General features: G+C 47.8%; 1 protein-coding gene and 2 long non-coding RNA genes across 6 annotated transcripts; 2 read left to right on the top strand and 1 right to left on the bottom strand.

Moving 5' to 3' along the window:
* Window positions 1–310: 310 nt before the first annotated feature.
* LOC148678565 (glutaminase kidney isoform, mitochondrial-like) lies at window positions 311–22,494 on the bottom strand. Of its 4 annotated transcripts, none has more exons than XM_088634047.1 (19): window positions 21,422–22,494; window positions 17,967–18,056; window positions 17,364–17,463; window positions 15,482–15,603; window positions 13,653–13,782; window positions 12,967–13,046; window positions 12,411–12,574; window positions 11,228–11,286; window positions 8,218–8,250; window positions 8,064–8,122; window positions 7,143–7,209; window positions 6,733–6,783; window positions 5,644–5,820; window positions 4,895–5,026; window positions 3,962–4,054; window positions 2,872–2,933; window positions 2,655–2,776; window positions 2,298–2,361; window positions 311–1,533 (listed from the first exon to the last, which is right to left on the bottom strand). In XM_088634047.1, exons 1-19 carry the CDS (start codon window positions 21,625–21,627, stop codon window positions 1,380–1,382), a joined length of 1,965 nt encoding a protein of 654 aa, XP_088490173.1. In that variant the 5' UTR covers window positions 21,628–22,494; the 3' UTR covers window positions 311–1,379. The 4 variants fall into 4 exon arrangements, with proteins under 4 accessions (XP_088490173.1, XP_088490182.1, XP_088490197.1 ...); XM_088634056.1 differs by having other exon boundaries at window positions 2,655–2,731; window positions 21,422–22,491; XM_088634071.1 differs by lacking the exon at window positions 21,422–22,494 and adding an exon at window positions 18,939–18,961.
* On the top strand, window positions 5,818–7,297 carry LOC148678567 (uncharacterized). The gene is made up of 2 exons (XR_015939367.1): window positions 5,818–6,115; window positions 6,152–7,297. It is a non-coding gene; the product is annotated as an uncharacterized LOC148678567 (long non-coding RNA).
* LOC148678566 (uncharacterized) lies at window positions 14,485–19,179 on the top strand. The gene is made up of 2 exons (XR_015939368.1): window positions 14,485–15,330; window positions 17,065–19,179. It is a non-coding gene; the product is annotated as an uncharacterized LOC148678566 (long non-coding RNA).
* Window positions 22,495–25,234: the final 2,740 nt, after the last annotated feature.

Raw genomic sequence — 25,234 nt, 5'->3', positions numbered from 1 at the left:
TTAACATCACTGGATCCTCAGACCACAGAATAGTGTTTCATATCCACTGTCCAATTTCTTCATTTGCTTATTGTATGACTTAAATTCAAGACACACAGCAGTTTGTAGGACAGGGTATTACTGTCTTAAAGTAAACCTGCATCTTAAGACTAAGGGCAGTGTTCTTTTATTTAAAACACCTTAAATACTCTGCAAACCAGTGCAGTTATTCCAGCTCTGTAAAAGTGCAGATGCTATGCTCATTATTTAACCACTGTAAACTCCCCTTTACTAATCTGTGATGGAAGATGGAAGAATGCATGCAAAACGCTTTCATATTGCTCATATTTATTTATATTAGAACAGTATGTACAATACAATCACCATTGAATTTGAAATCCATAGAGAAATATTCCTATTTGTGCATGTGATGTTTAAAAACCAGTGCTGATACTGATAAAGCAGTTGGTGTGAGGTGACAATTGATCACTATGTTGCTGTTATTTTGCATTTTCTGCAGTTTATTTGTAGCAGTATTCAGCTTCATTTTGGTGAAAATTGCACATTTTGAACATGATAGATTCCTACACCTGTGCACCCTACACCTGAACCTACACCTTGTCTTCCTATTGTCCTATTGTCTTGGGTTGAAGAGTTGTAGAAGTAAATTAGACACATCTCTGTCTGCTCTTTAGTTGAAGGAGATATTGCAGACTTCTGAGAGAAATACAGCAACAACCAGTCACACTCCTATCCCTTCTGAAAAAGGGACAGTTGGTGAAGAAAGAATCTCCTGTCTGCTAGCCTCACGGCTGCCCTGAGCTGCTTACATTTTACATGAACACTTTTCTGTGTTGCCTCAACCCTTTAGCTAGGGTATTGCGCATCTAGCCCCAATCTAAGTGCAGATCAATGGAACAGTATATTTACACTCAAACAGCTGGGTGCACTAGAATGGGCTTGTGTTAATTGGAATAGAATATTAAGCTGAATTTACAAGGCACTTTCATATCTCAACATCTTTTATATATGAATATAAATATACACGAGGAATATATCACACCTATAGTATAGCGTTCTGGTTAGAAAAATAAATAGAAAAATCAGGCTTCGTAACTGTACAAGTGTGCCAGCGGTTTATATTTTCTTAGCGATTGTAGTTCTCTATGTGCTTCCGGAAGGAGCGGGGAGGGGTTGGGTCATTCCTGGCCCGGCTGGCTCTGCCTCTCGGGTCTGGGCCTGGTGCTGCCAGCGTACCCCACTCCAGCTGCGGCCACGTGACTTGGGCCTGTGCGATTGGACCTGCTGTGCACGATCGGAACCGGGAGCTAGGAAAGGAAGAGAGGTTGGGGTGGGGTGGGGGGGTGGACTGGCACAGCCCTTCCCGGGCCCGGGCCCGCTCACACCATGCCCTCCAGCGTCTCCAGCTTGCCCCGGTCCTCAGCTTCGGAGTTGGGCTCTCGTGGGGAGTAGTGCTGCTGGTACTCTTTCAGGACCTTCACCACGGCCTCGTGCCCAAACTGCACTGCGTCGTCCAGCGGGATGTTGCCCCATCTGAGAAGGGGGGTGGAGAGAGGGTCATTATTAAGCTTTTCAAAAGGAAAAGGGACCTTTAAAAAGCCTTGAGCTCTGCTTTAAGTGATGTGCCAGCGGCAGTTCGCAACTGGCAGCCCACTGAAGCTCAGCAGATGTGAGCCCGGTCAGTATCAGGATGGGAGACCTCCTGGGAAAAACTAACGTTGCTGCTGGAAGAGGTGTTCATGGGGCCAGTAGGGGGTGCTCACCCTGCGTTCTATGTGGGTCCCTAATGCCCCAGTACAGTGACAGGGACACTATAGTCTAAAAAGGTGTCATCCTTCAGATGAAATGTAAAACAGAGGTCCTGGTCATCTCTCTGTGGTCATTAAAAATCTCAGGTTGTTTCTTTAAAAGAGGTTAGTTACCCTGATGTCCTGGACAAATTTCTCTTTGATCTTTACCAATTATGGCCTCCTAGTAATCCCCATCTATGAACTGGCTTCATGTCTCTGTTCTCCTCCCCAGTGATAGCTGGTGTGTGGTAGGGGTACTGGTGCACTCTGGCTGCCTCATCCAGGTGGTGACTATATACTGGTGGTGGTGGAGGGGAGTCCGCATTAACTGTAAAGCGCTTTGAGTGGAATCTCCAGAAAAGGGTAAGGAATTATTATTTTAAAGGACCTCAGACCTCAGACCTCAGCTCAAAGGGAGCGTGTTAACTGCAAGACTGCCTGTGACAGTCTGCGTTCCCTCGCGTCTCACAGCGGGGTGGAGGAGTCAGGGGAGGTCCTTGTGGTTACCTGTCCTTGACGAAGGGGTTGACCTTGCAGGTGTCGGTGAGGAACAGCACCACCTCCACGTGACCTGCGGAGAGAGACAGGCTGGGTAGTAACTGAGGGGGGACGCGGGACACGCCAGCTGATTGCCGTTCAGTCATGTACGAGCGAGGTTTTTAGCATGTGTTCTTGGCCTGTGTTCTTCTATTCCTCTGCGAGGTCCTGCCCTGGCCGCGGTGGGTCAGCAACTGGCCTGCGTCTGGGTGGAGGTGGGGCAGGGAAAGAGGTTGGCCAGCCGTCCTGATCCCCCCCCCCCAGACCCCAGCCGTCTGTGGGAGGGGCAGCCGGTGTAGAAGGAAATGCCTGTCCAGGTAAACTCACCCTCAGCGGCAGCCACGTGCAGGGCTGTACGGGAGTCGTAGTCCTTCTGCTCCATGTTCGTGGCGGAGAGGGCAAACCTGCCGGGGAGAAGGGAGAGTGCTTCTCTCCAGACCTGAATCGCTCTAGTAAAATACCCAGCAGTATAAATGGGTACAAATTTAAATGTCTTTCGATAAAAGCATTGGCCAAATAAATAAAATGATTAATAATTGCCTACCTTCTTAGAGCAGAGACATCTCCACTGTAGGCAGCAAAGAGTAGGTTGACCACTGATTTGTTCTGAAGAGAAGGAGAAATAAAAACTCAGCTTGAGAGACGATTAAAATCCTAGTCCTTCTCTTGCTGGGCCGTCTGTCAGGCACTATGCCAGACCTGCCTTAATGTGCTTGGCTGCATGGTACCAGGCCTGAAGCTGACTCTGACACTGGCCGACCACTGCCTGCGAGAGAGGGGGTACAGTCTGTGGAATTCAGCGTCTTGGATTTGGGGACACTTCTGTCTTAAGATGATCTTTTTTGTTGTCTAAAGTTGGAGGTCAAATGTAAACCTAATCACTACAGGTGGGGTTAGTGACCTTTCAAGGCAGTAAAACCAGAATCCAGTAATATGCCAAAGGACAGCTGCTCATTTTCTATTGGTTAATCCTTACAAAGCTGGGTTTCCCCCTGCAACACTCTCAAGTTCACGTTATTTTTTGCACACTACTGGCTCTTGAACACAGGCCAACACCAGAGCCCTCGATCCCTCTTTCAGAATTGTGACCTTGAATGTGTACAGACGGCACGGGGAGTTAATATTAACTTCATCTCTGTCCTGCATCATGAGTTCGCCTTGCTCAACAGCCACCAGCTCACAAAGCCCGAAAAGGATCGACCTATTGTGGTGGGGGGGGGGTGGTGCAAGAGGTCACAGCGCAGTTCAGCGAAGGTGTGAAATGAGTTTGAATTTGTTCTAAAAAAGCCCATCTTCCGGAGTGCATCTTCCTCAATGCTCTTCCTTCAGGGTGCTTCTAGAATCTAAGTGCAGCCCTGCTCCCTCTCCTGTCTGCTATGACTATGTAGGTACTGTATGTGTATCAGATCCTCTACACGGATGTTTCCACACAGGCCAGAAGGGCTCTTTTTGCCGAGGCTGTCCCTGTCAGTCAGTTATTCCAGAGGTGTCCCACACAACAGATGTCTGTCTCTCAGTGAAGGGTAAATTTGAAATGAGCTCCAGGTTCGGTAGCCTTGTTGGGGTGCGCATGTGATCTCCCTCACCACAGCGTCTGACACCCCTTCCCCAGCCGCCCCTTCTTGCCCTCGTACCCGCACGTCTCCCGGCTCCCTCCGGGGGTCCAGCTTCTTGGCGAAGTGTCTCAGGTTGTCGTAGTTGTGGAAGTTGAATAAGGACACCAGCTCCTAAGGGAGACAGCGAATCGCAGTGACACCTGCAACGCTGTGACTGTGGAAGAGCGTCAGGTGTTCTCTCACAGAACCGCGGCCGACTCCTAGCGGAACAGCTGTGCTGACACTCATTCTCCTTTTCAGAGACCTCTGGGACATGGCAGAGGTCATGTGACCTTTAGAAAGCGTCACAGCGCCCTGCAAGGGTCATGTGATCTTAAGAACGGAGCAGTGATCACATGACCCTTAGTACACACTGCAGCAAAGGTCACATGACCTTTAACACGTCAGAGCAAAGATCACATGACCGCTGGCATGCAGCAGAGGTTGTCTGGTACATACTAAAGCTCATGTGACCTTTAGCTGGCATTGCAGCAAAAGTCACACGACCTTAAGTACAGTACACGTAATATGTACTAGACAGCCTTTGGTACGTGTTGCAGCATAGGTGAGGCAACCTTTAGTATGCATTGTAGCAGAGGTCACTCAGAACTTTGACTTTTTCTAGGAGTGTTTCTGAAAGGTCCTGAGTAATGCGTGGACAGCTGTAGGGATGTGTGTAGGCTCTACAGATGTTGCCAGATGTTGCACCCATTTTATGAAGGCATCAAAAGAAATACGATCACACACCAGTTTCTGTCTTGGCAGAGGTGCAGTTCAGAAAGTCATTCTCTGGACAAGCAGGTGTGCATAATTTTAATTTGGAAAAAAAAAAAGACAACTGCAGAAGTCAAATAGGGAAACTGAGATGCAAAAAGAGATGGCTGGTATTTTGTTTCTAGATAAGTACCAAATCTTCCACCACAGTAGACGGGAGCGGTCAGGTGGTTGTGCTCATAGTAGGGATGTGCTTACCTGGCAGAAGTGGATTCCCCGGACACTGTTGCCCACCTTGTCCAGTGGTGGTGACCAGCACATCAGGCCCATAACGTTGGGCACCACCAGCAGAACAGCCCCGGAGACCCCCGACTTCGCAGGAAGGCCCACCTGAGAAACAACAGGACCACGTCGCTGGGTTTTTTTTTTGGTACAGGAACCACTACTATGTACCCAAAGTCAAATACAGTACATGCAAGTGTGTTGACAGTTTTGGGGATCTGATGGGGGTTAGTATCGGGGGCTTAGTGTTGGGGGTCCGATGGCTGGGCCGGATTTTGGTGTTTGTAGGCCCTAGGCACTTTCACTCTGAAATGTGCAAAAAGAGGGGTAAATGCCAATTGAATTACATCAATTGACACGATGCACCTTAAACTATTCTAATGCTAAACCACATGTTTGATCGAGTGTGTCGAGCAACCATCACTTCGATACGTCTAGTAGTAACTAGATAGATAGCGCATGTTGTTTCAGCTCGTTTTTTGTTCGGCACTAGTGTTTCCCTCCTTTGTAGGCCCTAAAACGTTCGTAGGCCCTAGACACTGTGCCTACAGTGCCTAATGGGTCAATGTCTGATGGATGTTAAGGTCAGGCGGTTAGTTTTGGGGGTCTGATGGGGGTTAGGGTCAGGGGGTTAGTTTAGGGGATATGATGAGGGCCAAGGTCAGGGAGCTGGTTATGGGGATGATGGGGGTTAAGGTCGGGGGGTAGTTATGGGGGTCACTCACGTGAAAGGCAAACTGCCCTGAGAAGTCGTACATGCCACAGGAATGCATGAGGCTCAGAGTGTTGCGCACCGCCTCTGCGCTGAGGACCCGCTCGCCTGTGATTGGACAGATGCCCCCGTTGGCCAGTGTGGCTGCCATCACGCTGCCAGACTCACACGTCACCTCGATGGAGCAGAGCTGGGGAAAGAGCTGCATGTTTCACTAGACTGCACAGTCTGGTACAGCACAGTCCAGCCCAGCACTGTACAGTCTAGTACAGCACAGTCCAGCACAGAGCTACACAGCATGGTATAGCACTGTACAGTCTAGTACAGCACAGAGCTACACAGTCCAGCCCAGCACACTACAGTCTAGTCCAGCACAGAGGTACACAGTCCAGCACAGCACTGTACAGTCTGGTACAGCACAGTCCAATACAGTTACACACAGTTAGCACTGCACAGTCTAGTACAGCACAGTCCAGCACAGCACTGTACAGTCTAGTACAGCACAATCTAGCACACCACAGTCCAGCCCAAGTGCGCAGCAATTTAAAGATGAGTTAATCCCAGGGCTTCCCTATTGATGTTTGAAGTAAACCGACATCCCCATAGAATTTAAATATTTAAATCTAGACAGAAACAGGACAAACACTGTCTGCGTGAGAGATCCCCGCCTCCTACAGTACAGTTGCTTTTGTCTTACTAGTTTGAGAAGTAGAAGCCTTGCAAACTGCAGGCTTGTAGGCAGGAGCCAACATGTTAGATCTTGTTATATTTCACTGCCAGGCTGGAAGGGAGACATCATGAATTAGACCCAAAGACCAATCACTCAGCACAATGGCACTCGGGTGACAACTAAAGGAGTGGATTCATTCATGAGTTCTGTGTAAGGTGCGAACAGTTTAACTTGAGCAATGCAGCAGGGAAACTTGGCCTTGACTGCATGGTGGATAAAACTAATTGCAAATACAGAGACTAAGCTATCACAGAACAGGGTAAAGTTTGAAAAGAGCATGATAATTCACTGACAGCAAAGTATTTTAATCAGGGGCTATGAGCGTGGTATGTGAAGGGACAGGAGTGTAGGGACAAGGAGCAGGAAACTGACCTGGAAGTAGAAGTCCAGCGCAGCAATCATATCCACTCCACTTGGGAAGCACTACACAAAGAGTGGGGGGAGATGGGAGTTAGAGTGCGGCATAGGGAGGCTGGTGATTTTTTAGTGAAATATTTTGGACTAACATCTGTGGCAGCTTGGGTATTAATGGATGTTTGTTGGTCCGAGGGGAAATTCATCAGAAAAAATGGGATTACGTTAGCCCGAGAGCCTGGCAGCCACTGTTTCAAAATCCCATGCTAAGGCAATAAGATCGAGCCAGCGTGTGCCTGGTGTTGCTCAATAACGGTCAGAACACCACAGAGAACACATTTTGCCTTTCTTTTCCTAGGCCCGAACAGCAGATGGCAGCAGTGAGTCATGAAGGCTGTGAAGCCTCAGTCCTTTCCCAGAACACTTACTTTTTTTTCCTTGAGGTAATATCCTATCGCAAAATTCCTGTCGCCTGTCTCCTTTTCCGACTGGAACCTGCAAACCACATTCATTGATACTGGATTAGTTCCAGTGGAGGCCAAATGCATTGGTGGCTTTTCAGTCAATAAAATCCTTTAAATAAGACTATTCACTGTTTTATGCCGTCTGAACTTAATGCTACTTCCACGGAGGATTTAGCTTAAGAAAAACTAGAAGGTAAAGTCATCAATGAATCCTTTGCTGAGAAAAAACACTGTTTAATACTAATAGTATAAAGGGGAATTTTTTGAAACTTTACCTCAGGTCTTTACTGTATCTTGTCATTCCAGATCTAAATGCAAAACTCCCTTTCAAATAGTGCGCTCTCGATCTGTATCTTGGCAGCATAGACAAAGTAGAGCTAATTAAACACCCCAACTAATTACAATGAACCATTTTAGTTCATTTATATAAGTCAGTAATCCTAGTTATCATTGACCATCCATCCTTTTTCTGCCTGCAATACAGTGTTGCATGGGAGCTGGAGCTTGTCCCAGCAAGCACCACGCGCAAGACGGGGTACACCCTGGACAGGATGCCAGTCCACGGCAAGGCAGACGCATGCACTTGTACCCAGGCCAATTTTCCCAGTAAACCTACCAGTATGTCTTTGGACTGTGGAGGGGGAAAGCAGAGCACATGGAGCAAACCCACGTGAACACAGGGAGAACACGCAAACTCCACACAGACAGCTCTCCAGGAACTGAACCCAGGGCCATACCGCTGTGCCACCCTACTATCATTGTATTCAGTTCTACTGGGACTGCGCACTGGGATTGCCATAGTGGCCTGTCTCTGGCCTCACAAGGCATTGCTGGAGGCTGCATTTTAAAGCCATTCCCCTAGACCAGCCAGGAAGTGGCACTTACGTGGCGTTGCTGAAGCCCACGAACTCTCTGCCCGCCATCTTCATGAGGAACTCCATCACCTGAGAGAGGACAACAGTCAGGCCCTCAGGCGCAAGAGCAAGCTAGCCTGAGCTGCTGCGATACTAATGCTGAAACGAGCATGGAGATTACTCACGCAGTCAAACTTCTCAGCCTTGTTCGAGCCAGGCTGCGGAGAAAAAGTAGAACAGAGACAGAATCACTCATTTGTATCTTACTCTTCACATTTATAACTATTTAAAGGGAAACCGCAATCCCAGTTTCTCAAACCGATTATTAAATCTCGGTAACAAAATAAATTCATTGACAGTCTAGAAAAAAGTTCACAAATGTCTAATTAAGCGCAACATCGTGAACTTTGTGAAAGTACTGCGGGTCACCATGTTGTCGCATACACTTGTAGTCTCATCACGGGCAAGAGCGAGAATTCCCACCAATTGTGACGTGGCCCTTCCTGCTCGCTAATCGCTGTAATGACTAATGTCATGTGATGTACGAGCGAATTAAGGACTGGTTGTGCAGCAGATATTTCACTGCAGAAAGTTTCCAATGTGATCTGCATGGAGAGTTCCATTTATCAGTAAAACCGTCTTGAAATTGAGAGCAATATTTCTATTGGATTAAAAGAGATGGATTCACTAGCCCGCTTGGTTGCAATGTCATGAGGCCACAACACATCACCTAACAATGAATCACAGAATATGGCGCTGCACATACAGTACCTGGAAATGTAATTTATTTTGTGATGTAAATTGTAGATTTCACAAGCTTCTGTGAACATTTTGCTTTCACTGTGGTTTGAAATGCACTCATCAATGCTGATTCATTGTAATCCCAAAATATAGAAATAGCCTTGCAGTTCCCCTTTAATTGTCTTAATTAATCTATGAACTGGCTTCATTACTCTGCTCTGCTCCCCACTGAGAGCTGGTGTGTGGTGACCGTTCTGGCGTACTATGGCTGCTGTCGCATCATCCAGGTGGGGCTGCACACTGGTGGTGGTGGAGGGGAGTCCCCATTACCTGTAAAGCGCTTTGAGTGGAGTGTCCAGAAAAGCACTATATAAGTGTAAGCAATTATTATTATTAATTATTATTATAATTGAGCTAGGGAAAGCATTTCATTTTTATACAACTGTTCAAAATAGTGCAATGTGAAGGGGGCCATAAGGGGGCATTACAGTCCCCATTACAGATTCAGCAGCAGGGTAATGGGTGAGTTAACTGCTAAAGCATTAGAACCCAGTTCTTAAATTCTGGATGGAAGCTGAAGGAGTAACCGGAATAAACTAGGGACACTGAGCTCAGTGCATGGAGATTCCATGGATAAGGTATCAGTCTTGCTTAAGTTCTCTGCCAGCTATGAAGTCTTTCTAAAGGACAAGCCCCTGCCCATGGTGTAGCTGAAGTTAGGAAATGCAAGTCAGCTTTAAACCAAAAGATTTAAGAGGGTTATTACATTTCAGATTTTAACGCTGCCGTTTTGGGGTTTTCCCTTTCTGGTGATCATGTGTAATGTCAGAAGAACACAGCAGCCACATGACTGAAGCAGGCTTTGCAGCCAGCACACTGCGATTTCGCTCTTTCGGTTCAGCGCAGAAGGAACCCTTCTGCTGTTTGCCCTCTTATCCCCTGAGCTGGTCAAGGTGCTGACTGAAACGGTGTGGAAAGATGAAGCCCACCAGCAAACAGCAAGCCTGGTCACGGACTGCCATCGTGTCAGGCACTGTCCACCAGTCCTTCCGCTCATCCAACTGTCACCATTGCCCCCCTTGGAGAGCGTGGCTGAGTGTCTCGGCAGTCTGGCTGCAGCAGCACAGGCCTGTGTCCTGGGGGTGTAGGGGTATTTATGCGATGTGACAGCCTTTCGTCATGGGTGCTTCATGCTGGGATTTGGGAGGAGGATTCGCTTTCCTGCATCTAGTGGCTCCGGACAAGCGTGGGCTTTGTAACCGCTAAGACTCATGGGACAGGTCTGAGGAAAAGATGTGTGTGCCAGCTCTGTCCTCTCCACTCTCTCCCCTTCTTCCTGCCTTCTCCCTCCTCCTTTTCTGAGCTGCTTGTTCTCTCTCTCCCTGCATTTCTGCACCACTCCTGCTCTCTTTCTCTCATCCTTGTGTTTTACCCCTCCCATGCCCTCTCTCACTCTTTCTTCATCCCTGCCTCTGCCCCAATCTCCAGCCCCCCCCATACCTGCCCCTTGCTGAGGCCAAGGTCAGTGCGCAACAAATAAAAAAGTCAATGGAAAAAACAGAAAGAGGAGTGTGGCAGAGGTTACTGTAACAGAAAAACAGCTCATTGGGAGGCGCTGTCCAGGGGCTGGGCGATCAGGTCCTGATCAGCCAGTGGGACACCAGCATGTGCAGCTCCTGCCACAACACCATCCTGCTCATGGCTGACATAGTTGTTGCAAATTGTAGACCTTTGAAGATGCAAGGTGTGTCTGCACGTATCAATAAACCCCTGCAGTCATTCAGAATAGAAGTCCTGCAGTGTTCTGAACACAGTACATATTCCAGCCCTACCCCTTAACCCTGTAACTAAAACCCACCAAGAAATACCTCCGTGACTGCGCCGGTGACACTTGGTGCTCAAACACCAAGCAGTGCCAGTGATGGCTTACATGAAAGGGGACTGCTTTGATGCAGGATTCCCAGGTGGCACAGTCCCCAGCTGGAACCGAGGCCTATGGGCTGTAGGCCTTGCCCTCCCTCTGACACGGGGCTGAGACTCCCCAGGACCCCAGAGAGTGTCCAAGTCTCCTGCAGCAGGAGGCTGCTCTTTTGCTGCAGAGGGCTGGTGCATTGTCAGTTACATATTGACAATGGGGCTGAGTGCAGACCCCTAGCACTTTTGTGCAAAAGAGAAATATTCCTCTGTGAAATATTCCTCTTAGCACTGGCTGATGGAAGAGCTCTTGTTGCTGATCGGAGAGGCTGAGGTGCTGAGCACTGCTGCTCTGGGCAGCGTCATGCTTGTGACGCACCACTTATCTCCACAGGGTTGTGGACCTGGCTGGATCTGTCAGTCCCACACAGCAGTGTGGGACGGCTGTTTGCTCAGTGCCAGCTGACATGCGATGGAGGTGTCATGCGCAAGCATACAAATCTACAGTTCAAGCTGTCTCGCTCACTGGGTCATCTTTACCTTGATAAGAGAGCTGATGACAATTGCGCCTGCGTTCACCATTGGGTTGTGGGGCTTATCTGAAAGAAAAAAATGGAGAGCATGGCCAAACGACAGTTAGATACAGCTGCCTTAACACTGTGTGGAAAAGCCTGACCCTGATATATTCACTCAGTGACATTATCCCCTATGAACCTCCACAGCCTAGGTTTGTGTGTGGAGAGGACGGTGTGTGAGATGTGGGAGATGCCTCTCAGACCGCAATCCCAGAAGAGGACAAGTTTTGTTCATCACAGGTTGTGAGACCTTGTCACCTTGTTGTACCAGTTCTTCTGACTTGAGTGCACCCACACATCCCAGTTACAGCACTCTGTGGGGATGTGCTGCTCGTCCATTCCCTTCAGTGTGCAGATGGGCACCAGGGCTGCTGAATGCCCACACACCAAGCTGTGCCAGTGATGGGGGCACAGAAGCAGTTCCTGGAATGAGGGGTGCAGGGTGCATGAGCTGGATTGTTTCATGGGTATGTGACTCTATGAAATGAATGACTGCTGTTTGATGTTTGTACTTGTTTTCAGCAATGACAGCAATGTCAGAGAAACTGGGTGGACTGTTGAAAAAATTGTGAGGAACCCTGCTCATCTGCATTGCTCATGCTGTGGATGACCACATGCCAGGCCTTATCTGCTTCAGGGTCTCGTTTCAGAAGGTCTAGGTGACCCCTCTGTGATGTTTCTAGTATCCTTTTTTTTTTGTTAATTTACTTAAATGAAGTCTCTACTTTAATGATGAAGCAAACTAGTCAGGGTATGAAGGAAATAAGGAAGTGGAAATTAATAAGCCTGTTTGACTGGGTAAGCCTTGTAAAACCATATGAGGCATAAAAAAATATTAATTTACACAATCATCATATTTGTATTATTGCAAATAGTGCTTCTGTTGAAGATGTCCTGAGGGATGGATAGAATGTCCAGGTGGTGGCCATTCACCTTTCAGTGGGAACATGTGCCCATGGATGGGCCCCATCCAGACAGACTCACTCAGGGTACAACAGCAGCGTCTGCTATAAGGGCTCAAGCCCACAGCCTATCAATTATGAGTCCAGAGACTTACCCAGCATGCTACACTGTTCTGTTCCCCTGACCACCGCTCTAGGACCACAGATTTTAGAAACATCCACAGCAAAAAGGCGGAGAAGACTGACCTTCCTCATTGAGGAACAGCTTGTTGAACTTTAGCCCGCTAGGCTCCTTGCCCACGTATCTGTGCACGCGCTCCGTGCCCGCCTCGTGCAGCGCAATGGCGTACTCCAGGGGCTTCACGCAGGACTGCAGGCAGAACGGCACCTTGGTGTCGCCCACAGAGTGCCTGCGAGAGACCACAAGAGAGAGGAACACTCAGGAGGGGGAGGGAGGGGGAGATCAAGTACAGGAAGTGGCAAGAGCAGAAAACGGTACAATAAGAGGAAGATGTGTCCATCCTCCAAAGATCGTAAAGAAACAATTTCCCAATGAACAAAAGCTCAGAAGCGCAAGAAACATCCTACACTTTTGTTCTCCCATCCAGCCGTTTCTTGAGGGATTCCAGGAAGCTGGTTTCAGTGAAAGATGCAGCCCTGCAATGCAGTAAAAACGCTCTGACCTGGGCTGTGCTCTAGGGGACAGAGCAGCACGGACAGTGCACCCAGAATCAGGGCAGCGAGGGAAGAGGTGGCGCTTTGAAACCGCAGCAGGCACACGCAACACACAGCCGGTTCTCACCTCTGTCCGTCCACTGTGCACAGAGAGACCCCCCACAGGTCAGGGCTGAACTTGGCCAGCTGTGGAATGTAGTCGGCAACCTGCAGGGACAGACGCACAGGGGGCCGGAAGTGAGGCTGAGGCAGGACACAGGCCGGCAGTGCAGCTAGGGGCCGTGGGCTGGACAGCGGGCATGATGGACATTGCATGGCTGGCGTGCGTGCACGTGTGCGAGCGTGTGGCCAGTGTGTGTGTGTATACATGGGCTGGCTCGTGTGCACGTGTGCTAGTGCGACTGTTGTGTGTGCATGTGTGTGGCAGGCGTGTGAGTGCGTGTGGCTGGCATATGTGCACGTGTGCGAGTGCGACTGTTGTGTGTGCATCTGTGTGGCAGGCGTGTGAGTGTGTGTGCTGGCCTATGTGCACGTGAGTGGCAGGCGTGTGTGCGCTGGTGTGAGAGCATGTGTGTGGCAGACTTCCCCATCCGCCTGATTATGGCCAGGAGCCAGAGGTCAGAGGAAGGGACAGGGCTCTGTGTGGAGGTGTGAGAAAATGGCATGTATAAGTTGTGGATGATGATTGGCAGGTCTGGATGGACTTTGGTCCTGTGGGGGTCTGTAGGGCACAACAGTCTGTGCCTGTCTGAGGGAGTTTTGGGTTTGGCAGTCTGGGAAGCAGAGTGAGGTGGAAACGGACAGGAATCACACCTTCCCTATGGTCTGTGCCTGGGCGTTGCGGTAGAGCTGGTTGATGTGGGCGGTGAAGGATTCGAAGTCAGGAATGACAAACTTATTCCTGAAGGCCTGGGTCAGCAGAACGATGTTACTGCCCACACACCTGTAAGACAGAGCCATGATGTGTGTTGAGTTTCACTGTGGGGATGGAACTACCCGCCTAAAGTTTTAAATCTCTAAAAAACAAAATGCAACAGCATTCCTCCAATGGCTCATCTTAAGTACATTAGGACATTAGAAACGTTTGAAATGGGAGAAGGTCATTCAATTAATCTAAGTACGTGATCCAAGGGTCTCATCCAGCCATTTCTTGAAGGAAACCAAGACGCTGGCTTCCACAACATGGCTGTGCAGCTTGTTCCACACTCCCACAACGCTTTGTGTAAAGAAGTGTTTCCTAATATTGGTATTAAATACACTTCTACACTACACACAAGTTTGTGCTAAACTCTTAATCTGCTAAAGTCTTGGAAAAAAGCCTTTGGGTATTTTCCACTGATACACAAGAAATCTGTTGAGACTATTTTATGATGAAGTAGTTTTTATATCATTTAAAATATATGTTGAGCTACTACTTGCGAAATCCGGTCCCTTGCATTCAGACTAGCTTTTTGACACCAGACACACAAGCACACAGTTGTAAAATGGCATAAACAGATGTGCATGCTGGCACTCACTGGCACACACACACACTCCTGATATAGTGCTACACACGCTCAAAAACACATGGAAAATGTTCACCCAGTGAGTGCAGGAGATGTATGCTGGTATGATTAGTGGGTGGACAAGCAAGAGGAATGCACATTCTCTCACTACTGGGCAAATGTTCCAAAACAGACTCCCAGATGCCATGATAATACCCACGTGGGATAATAGCTCGCACTGGTCTCCCAGAGCAGAGCTCCTTATTTAGCCTTCAGTGTGTGGGCACTGTTAAGAGCTACTGCCACGCAGATGCCCAGGATCAAGCCTGGAGAGCATGTTCCCTTCCCTTCTACTTGTGTTGTGAACAGATATGACAACAAGTCGCCCTCCTAAGATTAAGACTCACAGCAGAAGCAGGGCACCAGGACACATCTTGAAATCAAGACAAAACAGCCTCGAGTCACGAGTGGATAAACAGAAAAGAAGCCGCCTCTTTCTGGAAGCTGCAGCTGTTATCTGTCAAACTGCTCTCTCCGAAACTGTCACCCAACATGCCCTCCTCCTCCCACCACGCGCCCCTCCCTCACTACAAGAAACTAAATATAGCTCTTCCATTGAGGAATCTCACATATCATCACTGTCTAAAGTTGCATAACCCACAACACATTTCCCCTCCTGGACGGATAGTGTCATTCCAACTCGGATTTCTGGTGTATTCCATGGACCAAAGCTCCAGTCCGGCATCTAAATTATAAAATGAAGCTGAATCAGAAAGACTTGCAAAGAGAGTTCTGTTTTCATCCGTCTCAGAATGATCAGAGCCAGGGAGAAGCTATACACGTCCAGTGTTTTTGAAGTCATGCAGAGAGGAGCGGAGAACATCGCTCTCTGTGTCTTTACTGGATGGGGGCAAGCAGAGAGGAAGAGGGAGAATGAATGGTGTCGGTCAGGACTGTGAGAGAGAGGAAGAGGGAGAATGAGAAACAGAGAAGAGATGGAGAATAAGGTAAGCAGAGGAAAGTGGCCAGAGCTGGGGAGGGGGGAATGAGAGAAACACAGGAACTTGGCAAAGGTTGGAGATGGAGACAGGAGGGGATGAAAGGAAAGAGGGAGAGGGCTGGGCTGACAGACAGTGGAGGTGTGGATCCCAGACTCACTTGCGGAAGAGCTCCCTGTCCATCATGGACCCCCCCACTGTGTCCTGGACGGACTGCCGCAGGAGATCCATGCAATCCCGCAGGCGGGGGTCAGAGGTCCACAGACCCCTGCTCTTCAGCGCCTGTCCAAACATCAAACACAGCTGGAGCTCAAACTGCAAAGTGCCCAAGGTTTCATGGAATCAGAACAGGCAGACACTGGCACAGGTGCCTTGTAGCATTTCACATCGAAGCGACCTTTAGTCAGCTTTTCCATTCAGTCTGCTGTTTCAGAGCTGGCCTGCTCAGAATGTCATTCTCCACTAAGATACGTTAGCGTGATCATGAATCATTTCTAAATCTGAAATTTACAGACATGAGATATGACAAAACCCATTGCAACTAATGATATTAAGGATTTTAATATGAGAGGGTTGTAAAACCTTGACCTGGCATTATTTAAACTAACAGGAACCGATTTGCTTGGATTCCAAAAAACTATGATGTAATCGTACATTATCCAATACTTCTAGTCCTGTGACAGTGTCAACCCAGAAGGTAGGTGACTGTAGACTGTCAGACATTAAGCATGGTCCACCTGTCCTCCTTCATGCCTGGGCACTGCCATAAGGTTGGCAGCTTGTGTCAAGGACTGCCCTGATAGCCAAACAATTCCCAGAAAACTCAGAACTCCTTCTTTGGAATTTGTCATGAGCCTCCGTGAACTTTGTCTGCCTATAAAAACTCAATACTGCTGAGAAGGGCAAAAGCAATCTACTCGTTCTACACGGTTCTAGACACAAGTGAGACGGCTGACTGCCCAGCAAATGTCAGATCTTGCTTTTAATAGAGTGCAGGGTATGTGTGTGTGTGTTTTCATGTGGCTTGCTTAGTCATTGGCTCAGCCAGCCAATCAGAGAGGCTCCCTTCCCCTGACTGGCTGTGACACCCCTAGGAGGAAGTTCTTGTCTTGCTGTGGGAGGGGGGGGGCAGTCTGTTTGTTGTTAATGTCGTTCTTACAACATCATCATTGAAATCTGAGTGATGCAACTTGTCACACAGCCTGTGTCATGGATGAACTCCATGGATCCGCATGGATTAAACCCTTCTCTGTCCCAGAGAACGTAAGTCTAGGGCCTGGTCTGGGACACTGAGCTGTTGTATACTACCAGTATTTGTACAACCTCCTGACAGTCCAGTGATATGACCTGGGGTGTCTTTCACTCATATGACGGAGTACTGGCACTTTCAGGTACTCAGCCTGCCCCGCTGCGTGGAGACCTGACTGAGATGCTGGCATGTGGTAACCACATCTCTTTTCATTTGAAAGATTGGGGACCAGTGGGGAACATCATAATGATAAGTCTGCAAGTGCGTGACAGTCTTTCTATCATGGTGGGCCTGCACCAGTGCTTCCTGCATTAGTGTCTTTGTGCACCAGTATTGGCTTGTGTACAAATGAGATGCTGGCTGGACATCTGTCCACCTACAAAGTTGCTGAGGAGACTAACGTTCACAAAATGGGCTCTCTAACCCTGGCCCAGGAGGGCTGAGATGGGGGAGGGGGCAGCCTTTTCTCATTCTCATTTCCCTTTTTTTCTCAGCTGCACCACTTCCTGTTGTCTTCACACGTAGTTTCACACGTAGTTAAACAGGCAGGCATCTCAGAACAACCTGTTGATTGCTTTTTTTGTTTTCAACCCAGCACCCCTAGGGAATTAAAAAAAACAAACGTTCACGTTTACTATTTTCTGCTCTGCTGCCGCCTTGCTGATTTTATGGACGGACACCAGTTGATCAGCCCCCCCACCCTTGTTTTTCCAAGCCAGGACTGCTGAACCTGGGAATGTGCAAGTGTGTGCGGCGGAGATAATCAGATCTGGGCCCATGCGTGAGAACTCACGGCGATGAAGCGTGCCACGGGGATCTGCTCCTCCCCCTCCGTGATGGTGTAGAACAGCAGATCCTCCAGCCCCAGGAACTGGCCCTTCTTTGAAGCACCCCTGCAGGGCACAACAACGTGAAAAAACGAGTAACTATCTAGGAAAATCACAGGAAAAGTGAACCAGCTGGAGCTTCCCGTGACACGACTCCTGCACACCTGGCTGAGTCAGCCTCGATTTTACATACCGGCAGTTTATGATTTCTTTATTATTTTAAGCACACAGACACATTGGGAGTGAAACAAAAATGCAAACTCGTGAGTTCAAGTCATGCATCTACCATACCGAGGGATCGTAAGTGCCTTTTTTAAAGAACAGACATCTGGGATTGAACAGGCTGTGTTATTAGAAACCATAAACAATACTGACTCCTCTTTTAAAAACCAATGTCTCTTTCTGGACACGGTTTCACTGTCCTTAAAGACCTCAGAGCCTTGCTGATGTGTCCTGCTGTCGAAAAGTATTACATGTGTGTTTGCGAGTGCCATTCTTAGCATTGTCCATATATTGCACAGAATGGCTGTACTCTGTTCTGTAGAATAGAAGGATCTAATAGTGCTCACAGGTGCAGAGCATCCTGGCTCAGGTACCAGCACTGGAAGGGATGACGGACCTGGTGCCTTTTATAAGGTATCACAATTTCAGTACAGGACCTGGTAGACAAACATGAGACAGAGACAAAACTCTGGGAAAACAGCCATGAAAGGACCACTGATACAACTTCAAGAATGACTCTTTCCTTCCGATCACCTATCCGGAACAAAGAGCCGCTGTGTTCCCTGCTGATGTGGATTTGTGTAGCACTTGGTATCATATAAGCCAGGATGAATGGTTTGGGAACAGGGCTCAGAGCAGCGAGCAGGCAGAGAGTCTGCCTTTCAGCAGGGTTATAAGAAGATGAAGAATGATTATTGAAGGGGATGCCATGGTGGTGCCGTGGTTACCACTGCTGCCTTTCAGTACTGCAGGTCTGGGTTCGGTTCCCGACCTGGGGTACTGTCTGTGTGGAGTTTGTATGCTCTCCTCATGTTTGTGTGGCTTTCCTCCTGTAGTCCAAAGACATACTGTTAGGTTAATTGGCTTCCGGGAAAACTGCCCATTGCTTGATGGGATAGGCCCCAGGATGGATTATTAATGGAAGGAGGGGGTTATGTCAGTGTAAGAGCCGATACACTAAGCCAATTTTGGATTAACCAGATAACTGGCATTCCTGGCCCCTTATCAGCATCAATGACCGCAGACAATGAGATCCTGGAATGCATTTGGTTTATATCAAAACCACCTGGCTGGTGTCTTTCCACTTCACTTGTGTATCTAACAATAGAAACCACTCCTGTGCCCCAGATATTGCATGATCTGCCTGCCCTACAGCCCAGCCAAAGCCTTCCCTTTGAGAGTTGGAGAGTTCAAACAGACACAGATCATTCTGGTTGGTGGTTGGATTTCATTTGTACAGCTCTGCAGATATCACAGAGCTGGTGCTCCTCTACGGTCTTTGTATAAACTCCCCGTGCCGCTCTGGGAATGATACTCACAGTATCATGATGTCACTTCAGCGTTCTTCCCTAGTGCTCTTGGTGTCACATGACTGTAGCTGTACAGGGCAGCAGGTGTGGAGCAGTGGTCAGGGTTCTGGGCTTGAAACTGGAAGGCTGTGAGTTCAGATCCCAAGATACTGCCAAGGCTGTACATTTGATGTGAAATGACTTCACGCCAATTGTCAAGTAAAAAATCCAGCTGTACGCAGATGGAAATCTATTTGGTTAAAGACATCAATCATTCGTTCTCTGTGCCTTTTAGGTGGAGATATGATCTGCTGAGACCGGTATCTGTTTGCAACCTTTCTTAGGTTCTTCTGTCAGTTGAGTTACGAGAATGCTGCTTGTTTCCCTGAACAGGCAGAATCTGCTGCTCTCCTGTTTGTTCTCCAGATAAGGCAATTGTTGTCTTAGCTGCAGCCAGTTCAGCAATCCTGCAATCCTGCGTGAAGACAAATACCAGAGGTGTTTGTCTTTTATCAGCAGGGTATCTGCTCATCTACACGTTGAAAATTAATGCTTTGACCTGTTGCTGTCAGTATATTTGCTATTTACTGAATACATGGTATTTCTGTGATGGACTGGTGTCCTATCCATAGTGTATCCCATTGAGCCTGTAGCTGGCTGGTTAGGCTCTGGGTCCAACCCAGCGGTTAGGAAACTAGTGGAGGTATAGTCAGTATTGCTGAAGACAGCAACAGCAAACAACCCACAGACCCACTGTGAAAAGAAACCAGGTCACTTTTTTACAGCATGAAGCAGACACATCTTAATGTTGACCCTGAACTGCTAGAATTCTTCTTATTATTATTTATGTGGATGGCACTGCAGTTCCAAACCCTGGGACTCGGGACCCCACACCTGCTGGTGGACATGCTGGCTGAGGTCTTTACTTAATTAAATCCATAACTGAACTAGGAGGTGAAATAACAGCCAGACTGGCTAGCCTCTGTGTGTTTTTTTTCTCCTCGTAATTTGGAGATGTTAAGTTACTTATGTGGGCAGCCAGGTAACGCAGTGCTGCCTCGCAGCGCTGGGCCCTGGGTTCATTTTCTGGGGTGCTGTCTGTGTGGAGTTTGTATGTGCTTCCAGTGTTTGGATGGGTTTCCTCAGGGTGCTCCGGCTTTCTCCTGCAGTCCAGAGACACGCTGGTAGTTTAATTGGCTTCTGCGAAAACTGACCCTGGTGTGCGTGTGTGCGTGTCAGTGTTCCTGCCCTGTGATGGACAGGCAGACAAGGGAGACTAACTCTTTCACAGAATCAATACAATAAAAGGATAAAATAGTTATCAAAATAATGCAGACTCTGGTACAATGGTAAAGTACTAGCCTATCACCAAATAATTACACTTTTGATATGCTGGTAGGATTATATCACCAGGTACCAATGCAGGCATTTGAATACAAGTGCAAAGAAGATATAATTCGTCGTCGCAAATTCAAATTCAAAAGCTGATTCAAGACGGAGATCGTCAGTGGAGAGTTCATTGACTTTATTAACGCAGCTTATTTAGAAGGGAAGAGACAAATCTTATTAGAGAAGAGACAAACCTGGTGTTCGGTAACGAGACCTCCAGAGAGACAGGGAAACCTGCTTCATAACCTTTTAGAAATAAAATACTTTCTGAGCACCGACGAGGTCCGGAGGCCTTTGCGATATTCAAAGCTTGCATTGTGAAAATTGCGCTCATCTATCCCCGCGTTATACAGATGGGAGAAGCTGGTGTTACAGCACCCGTGCCCTGCCAGTGTCGAGTCTGATATAAACTATTCCGCTATTTCGGGATCTTCACTAACACACCCGACGTCACCTTTAATTAAATACTGAATAACTGTATATATTAGAGTTTTATATAATGTAACGTCGTGGTACAAAATAAAGAACATCGAGATCTCGGAAGTTTTATTCGGTATAATAATCAATGCACGTCATGTTCATGCTTGGTTCAGGGCAAAAATATTTCCCATCTAAGAAGTTAAACTGAAAAACTGACATATATATACATACAGTATTGGCGTTTAATATAGGTACAGGGATAGTGAACGAATCCCCTGTCCCCGCGCGCCTCCGGCTGAGCAGACAGAACTTTCTGGCACAGCCGCGCGCACACATTCTGTCTGCTGGCCCGAAGTCGAACAGGTACCGGTAACGTGGACAGATGTCTACATGTTACTATGTATCTACAGATAATACGTCACGTATTCGCCTATTTTTCGGGAATGGAAATAGAAAAAATCCCACGCGACGAGGCGCCGAACCGGTGTATAGCACACCTGCATTATTGTGAGACGTAATCATCCACATTTCCTATTGCTCAATATGAACTGCGTCATAGAACAGTATGTGTGTACAGGATATACACGAGCGATGTGTTGTACTGAACACGAAATGTAATAAATAAAAAAATCCTAAGCATTATCGGGATAGCGCTCAGTCGCCTCTCCCCGTTGTGCTGTCCGGAGCCCCACGCCTGAACTTACCGCTGCCAGGGCGCGTGGTCCCGGTCCACAGCGTTCTGCTGCAGGTGTGACGCCGAGCCCGTGCAGAACTGCCTCCCCGGTCTTCGCCGCCGGAACGAGGAGCCGCGGCAGATCCCCGGCGCCCCGGCCCCTTTTGGAAAAACATCCCTGACCAGTACGTCCCTGACTCCGGCGTGGGTCGCCCTGAGGAGCCTGAAACAGTGCATCTCCAGACTCGCCGCTCTCACTCAGCAGAGCCCAGGGGTTACAGAAAAAAAAAAACTGCGGCGGAGCGCCCGTGTCCGAGCGCTTATCTAGCTCGGGAGAGCGCGCAGCTGCTGCGAGCGCACGACAGGTGGCTGCCCGGCGCCTCTCGAGAGCTGTCGCTCAGAAACGCCCAGCCGAGCCCAGGAGCGAGGTGGGCTAACGCAACCACTGTCCCTGAGGCACGGCCACCAACAACAGGTTAAAAACCTTAGAAGGGAGGCGGTGGCTTTATTAATTACAGGTTAGCCAATGGTCTTGCGTTTTGCACTTCCTAGCGCAAATAGACCAGCGATCATTTACGATTATAATTCGTATTTTGCCTTTTTTTTACCCCACCGGAGAAGGAGTGATAGTGATCACGAGAGCGGAGCAAAGTCTCAGGCTCGCGAAAAACAGCGACTGTAGCTACGTCACAGCACAAAAAACTCTCTAAAACGGAGAGAAAAAAAAAGGTCCTAATACACTCTAACTCATATGTACCACCTACTCCGTCAGGTTCATCTTCCAATTCAGCGCACTGGTAATAGTTTCGGATGACGTTTTTCCGAGAGGAATGTTCTGTGAGCTTCAGCAAGAGCCCTTCCCGACGCAGAGGAAATTCGATGTGTGGTCAGCAAAAACAACGACGATCAGCAGAAATACTGTTAATTATTGTTAATTATTTTAGGGTAAGCTATAAGCAAAACATGTTATCTATCCCCAGACATAACAACACCGCGGAGGCGCAAATTGAGATCAGGAGACAAACCTCAGATGACCTCGACCCTACTCTTCGCTGTGTAGTAATACCCTGGGTTTAAAACTAAAAACGCACATCTGATTGGCACCTGCGGCTTACGCTTGAAATAGTGCTGGAAGTTGCCACAGCACCCTCTGACTCATCCACCGAGCCAAGAGGGTTAGCAAAAAGCACGGTTTGTCCTGTTCCTTGGACCCTTGATCTAACCTGGGACCTCAGGTGATAACCAATACCTTTTGCCCCTCGTCTAAGGGTACAACAGGGATTTCGACGCGCGACAGCATGTTTTTCAATTTTTCAACACTTAAATGTCAACACTTTGACATTAAGTCAAAGTCTTTATAAAGACTTTATAAAGACATTATAAAGTCTTCATAAAGACTTTATAATGTATTTATAAAGTATGAAGTCGTACACTCTTAACCCTTAACATGCGCTGTACGTAGCTGCTCGGAGAAACTGGAATTCAATAGGTCTGAAGTGGACTTCTAAAAAAAGTTGGCAGTGGGTGTTGTTACTTAACGTAAATTTAGAAACACCTAAAGCGTAAACCAATTATTCTTTGTTTTCTGGACCGAAGGAGGGTGTCAGCTGACGTCTCACAGGCTACGGGGGAGTTAAAGTCGGCTGTTAGTCTCGTCGAAAACGGCTGTTCAGACCCGTCGGGTGTAGATAATTCAGCCCTGCCTTCTCCTTGAATAGGCTACAGATGTCCTTGTTGAACTGCGCGACTCCCTAACGGGAGTTAATGGCTTGTCGGGGGCCCTACTGACGCCCAGTAAAAGCACTTATAAAGCGCAGCCAGCGGAAAGCAGAAAGAGCCCAGGCGAGGCTTAAATGTAGCCGGTTAAAAGCTTGGTAATGTATTCGCAAACAATGAAGGTTGTTGCTTAAGATTTTAAGACCCGTGACATGCAAGCGTTTTAAACTCCTAGCAACAGATTCGATTTAGCGTCTACACGTAGAGTTCTTGCTCACTGGGATCTGAAATCTTAAAATAAATATACCGTGTACAACATCGATGTTATGACAAAAATGTGTCCGGTGACAGAAAGCACAGCGCATCGCAGTTCTGGAACCGGTTTTGTTTGGCGGTGGGCGTGCTCATTTCGGGTGGACGCAGTCAGTGAATCAGGTTTGCAGTAGCACGGCGCCAGTCCCTTGCAATTGAGTACTGACACTGGAGCTGTTTAATATGATCAGTATTAACGACCAGATGAGAAAGCCCTGTAATAAATATGGTGGATATGCTCAGGCATCTTGAGATAGTGGAGCTACATACTGTAAAATGAAGGACGTGGTTGTTGTTGTTGTAAAGACTGCAATGAATCATGGGGAAAATGTTAAATATAGCTTGCGACATAAAAATACCAAAATATTGAGCTTTACTGTAAGGTACGCAATGACACTGCTGTGGGTAGATCTAGTATGGTAAAACGTGGTATTTCTTAGTTCTAAAATAAAATTACCATGGTGCAGACTTCAATGATTTAATGTCTGTGTGTGCTTTTGTCAAGGCAATAGTTATATCATGCAATTCATTCATCTGAGCTGACCAGCCTGTTGACTGTTTAGCGATGCCCACCCATCCGTGATCAGAAACCGGTTTTTTCCTTATGAGACTCAGCAGCCTGGAGCCCATCCCGGAGGCGTAGTACGCCAGACTAATTAGAACGCCTGTCTTGTTAAACGATTTATTTAAAAAGCAAATAAAAACACTTTTTTCCCAACCACAATTTCGCCTAAAATAGTTTCGCAGATTATCTTTGGACATTGCGATTGGTCGTGACTCGGCCGGTTCGCTCAGCCTCCTGCTGGACTTGATGAAACGGCAGTATTCCGTCTGGTTTTCCGGCACTGCATCATGTATTTTGAGTCATGATTATGTATGATGAGTGGCTGGCGCCCTCTTGTGGTGGAATCATGGAAGCCGAGTCGGGCGACAGACGCCCTCGTTGAGTTTTCTCTACCAACGGCGAAAAGCTACACTTAAACGTATTCACAGCTGCGCCACAAATGTTACCTTACGGTGGCATAATCTAGTTAAGCGGTTAAAACCCCTCAAAATTCTATTTGAGGCCTGTTTAAAATTCACAAACAGGACTGAGAACTAGAACAATTTAATTTCTAATGATAATTGTTCAGCAGTTGGGTGACATGCTGGCCCTGTGGTTAGCATTAGTGCCTCACAGTGCTGGGACCCTGGGTCCAGTTCTGGACCTGGGGCCCTGCTTGTGTGGTCCATTTTGGTAAGTTAACTGGCTCCGGTGAAAATTGGCCCCGGTGTGTCTGTCTGTCCTGTGAGGGACTGGTGTCCTGTCCAGGGTGTACCGTGCCCTGTGACTGTGAGCTTGAATTGGAAGAAGTGGTTACAAATGGATGGCTATTCAGCGGCATTTGTTTTAGATGTTGTAATCGAGAATTACTTGTGCTCCTTAGTCCCGGGGGACTGGTCAGATGACACTACTATTGCCCTACTGATATGAGGCCGGAGGCTCTTTGTTTCAGCCGAGTTATAAAACCGAGCCCTTGGCTGAGTTAATCCAAACTCTTTGCCCGTTCTACTTTTGAGTAGGAAAGAAGCTTGCAAATGTTCTAATAAAGCAACGTTTTGGCTCAGTTAAGGCTTCAGTCAGATCATTAAGCTGTGCTTAAATGAAACCCGACAGGTGTGTGGGCCTCCAGGACCAGGACTGGGAACCCCTGGTCTGTTAAAATCGGGGTGGCCAACTGGGTCCCTTCAGGCAGGGCAGGAGTTTCACCTTGCCTCTAACTGAAAGCACATAAGTTGAACAGTACTTGTCAACCGAATGGAAGATGCTGCTTAA

The sequence above is a fragment of the Lepisosteus platostomus genome, chromosome 1 (genome assembly GCF_059453375.1).
Source record: "Lepisosteus platostomus isolate fLepPlt1 chromosome 1, fLepPlt1.hap1, whole genome shotgun sequence".
NCBI lineage: Eukaryota > Metazoa > Chordata > Actinopteri > Semionotiformes > Lepisosteidae > Lepisosteus > Lepisosteus platostomus.
Note: the sequence above shows the minus strand (reverse complement) of the source record. Positions and strands in the feature narration are given on the sequence as shown.

Excerpts from the sequence above, each read along its gene's own strand:
- LOC148678565 (XM_088634047.1), bottom strand. The coding sequence starts at position 21,627 with ATGCACTGTTTCAGGCTCCTCAGGGCGACCCACGCCGGAGTCAGGGAC. Across the intron at positions 12,575-12,966 it reads TGCACAGTGGACGGACAGAG|GCACTCTGTGGGCGACACCA; the intron begins GTGAGAACCGGC and ends GGTCTCTCGCAG. Across the intron at positions 5,821-6,732 it reads CGCTGGACTTCTACTTCCAG|CTCTGCTCCATCGAGGTGAC; the intron begins GTCAGTTTCCTG and ends CTCTTTCCCCAG.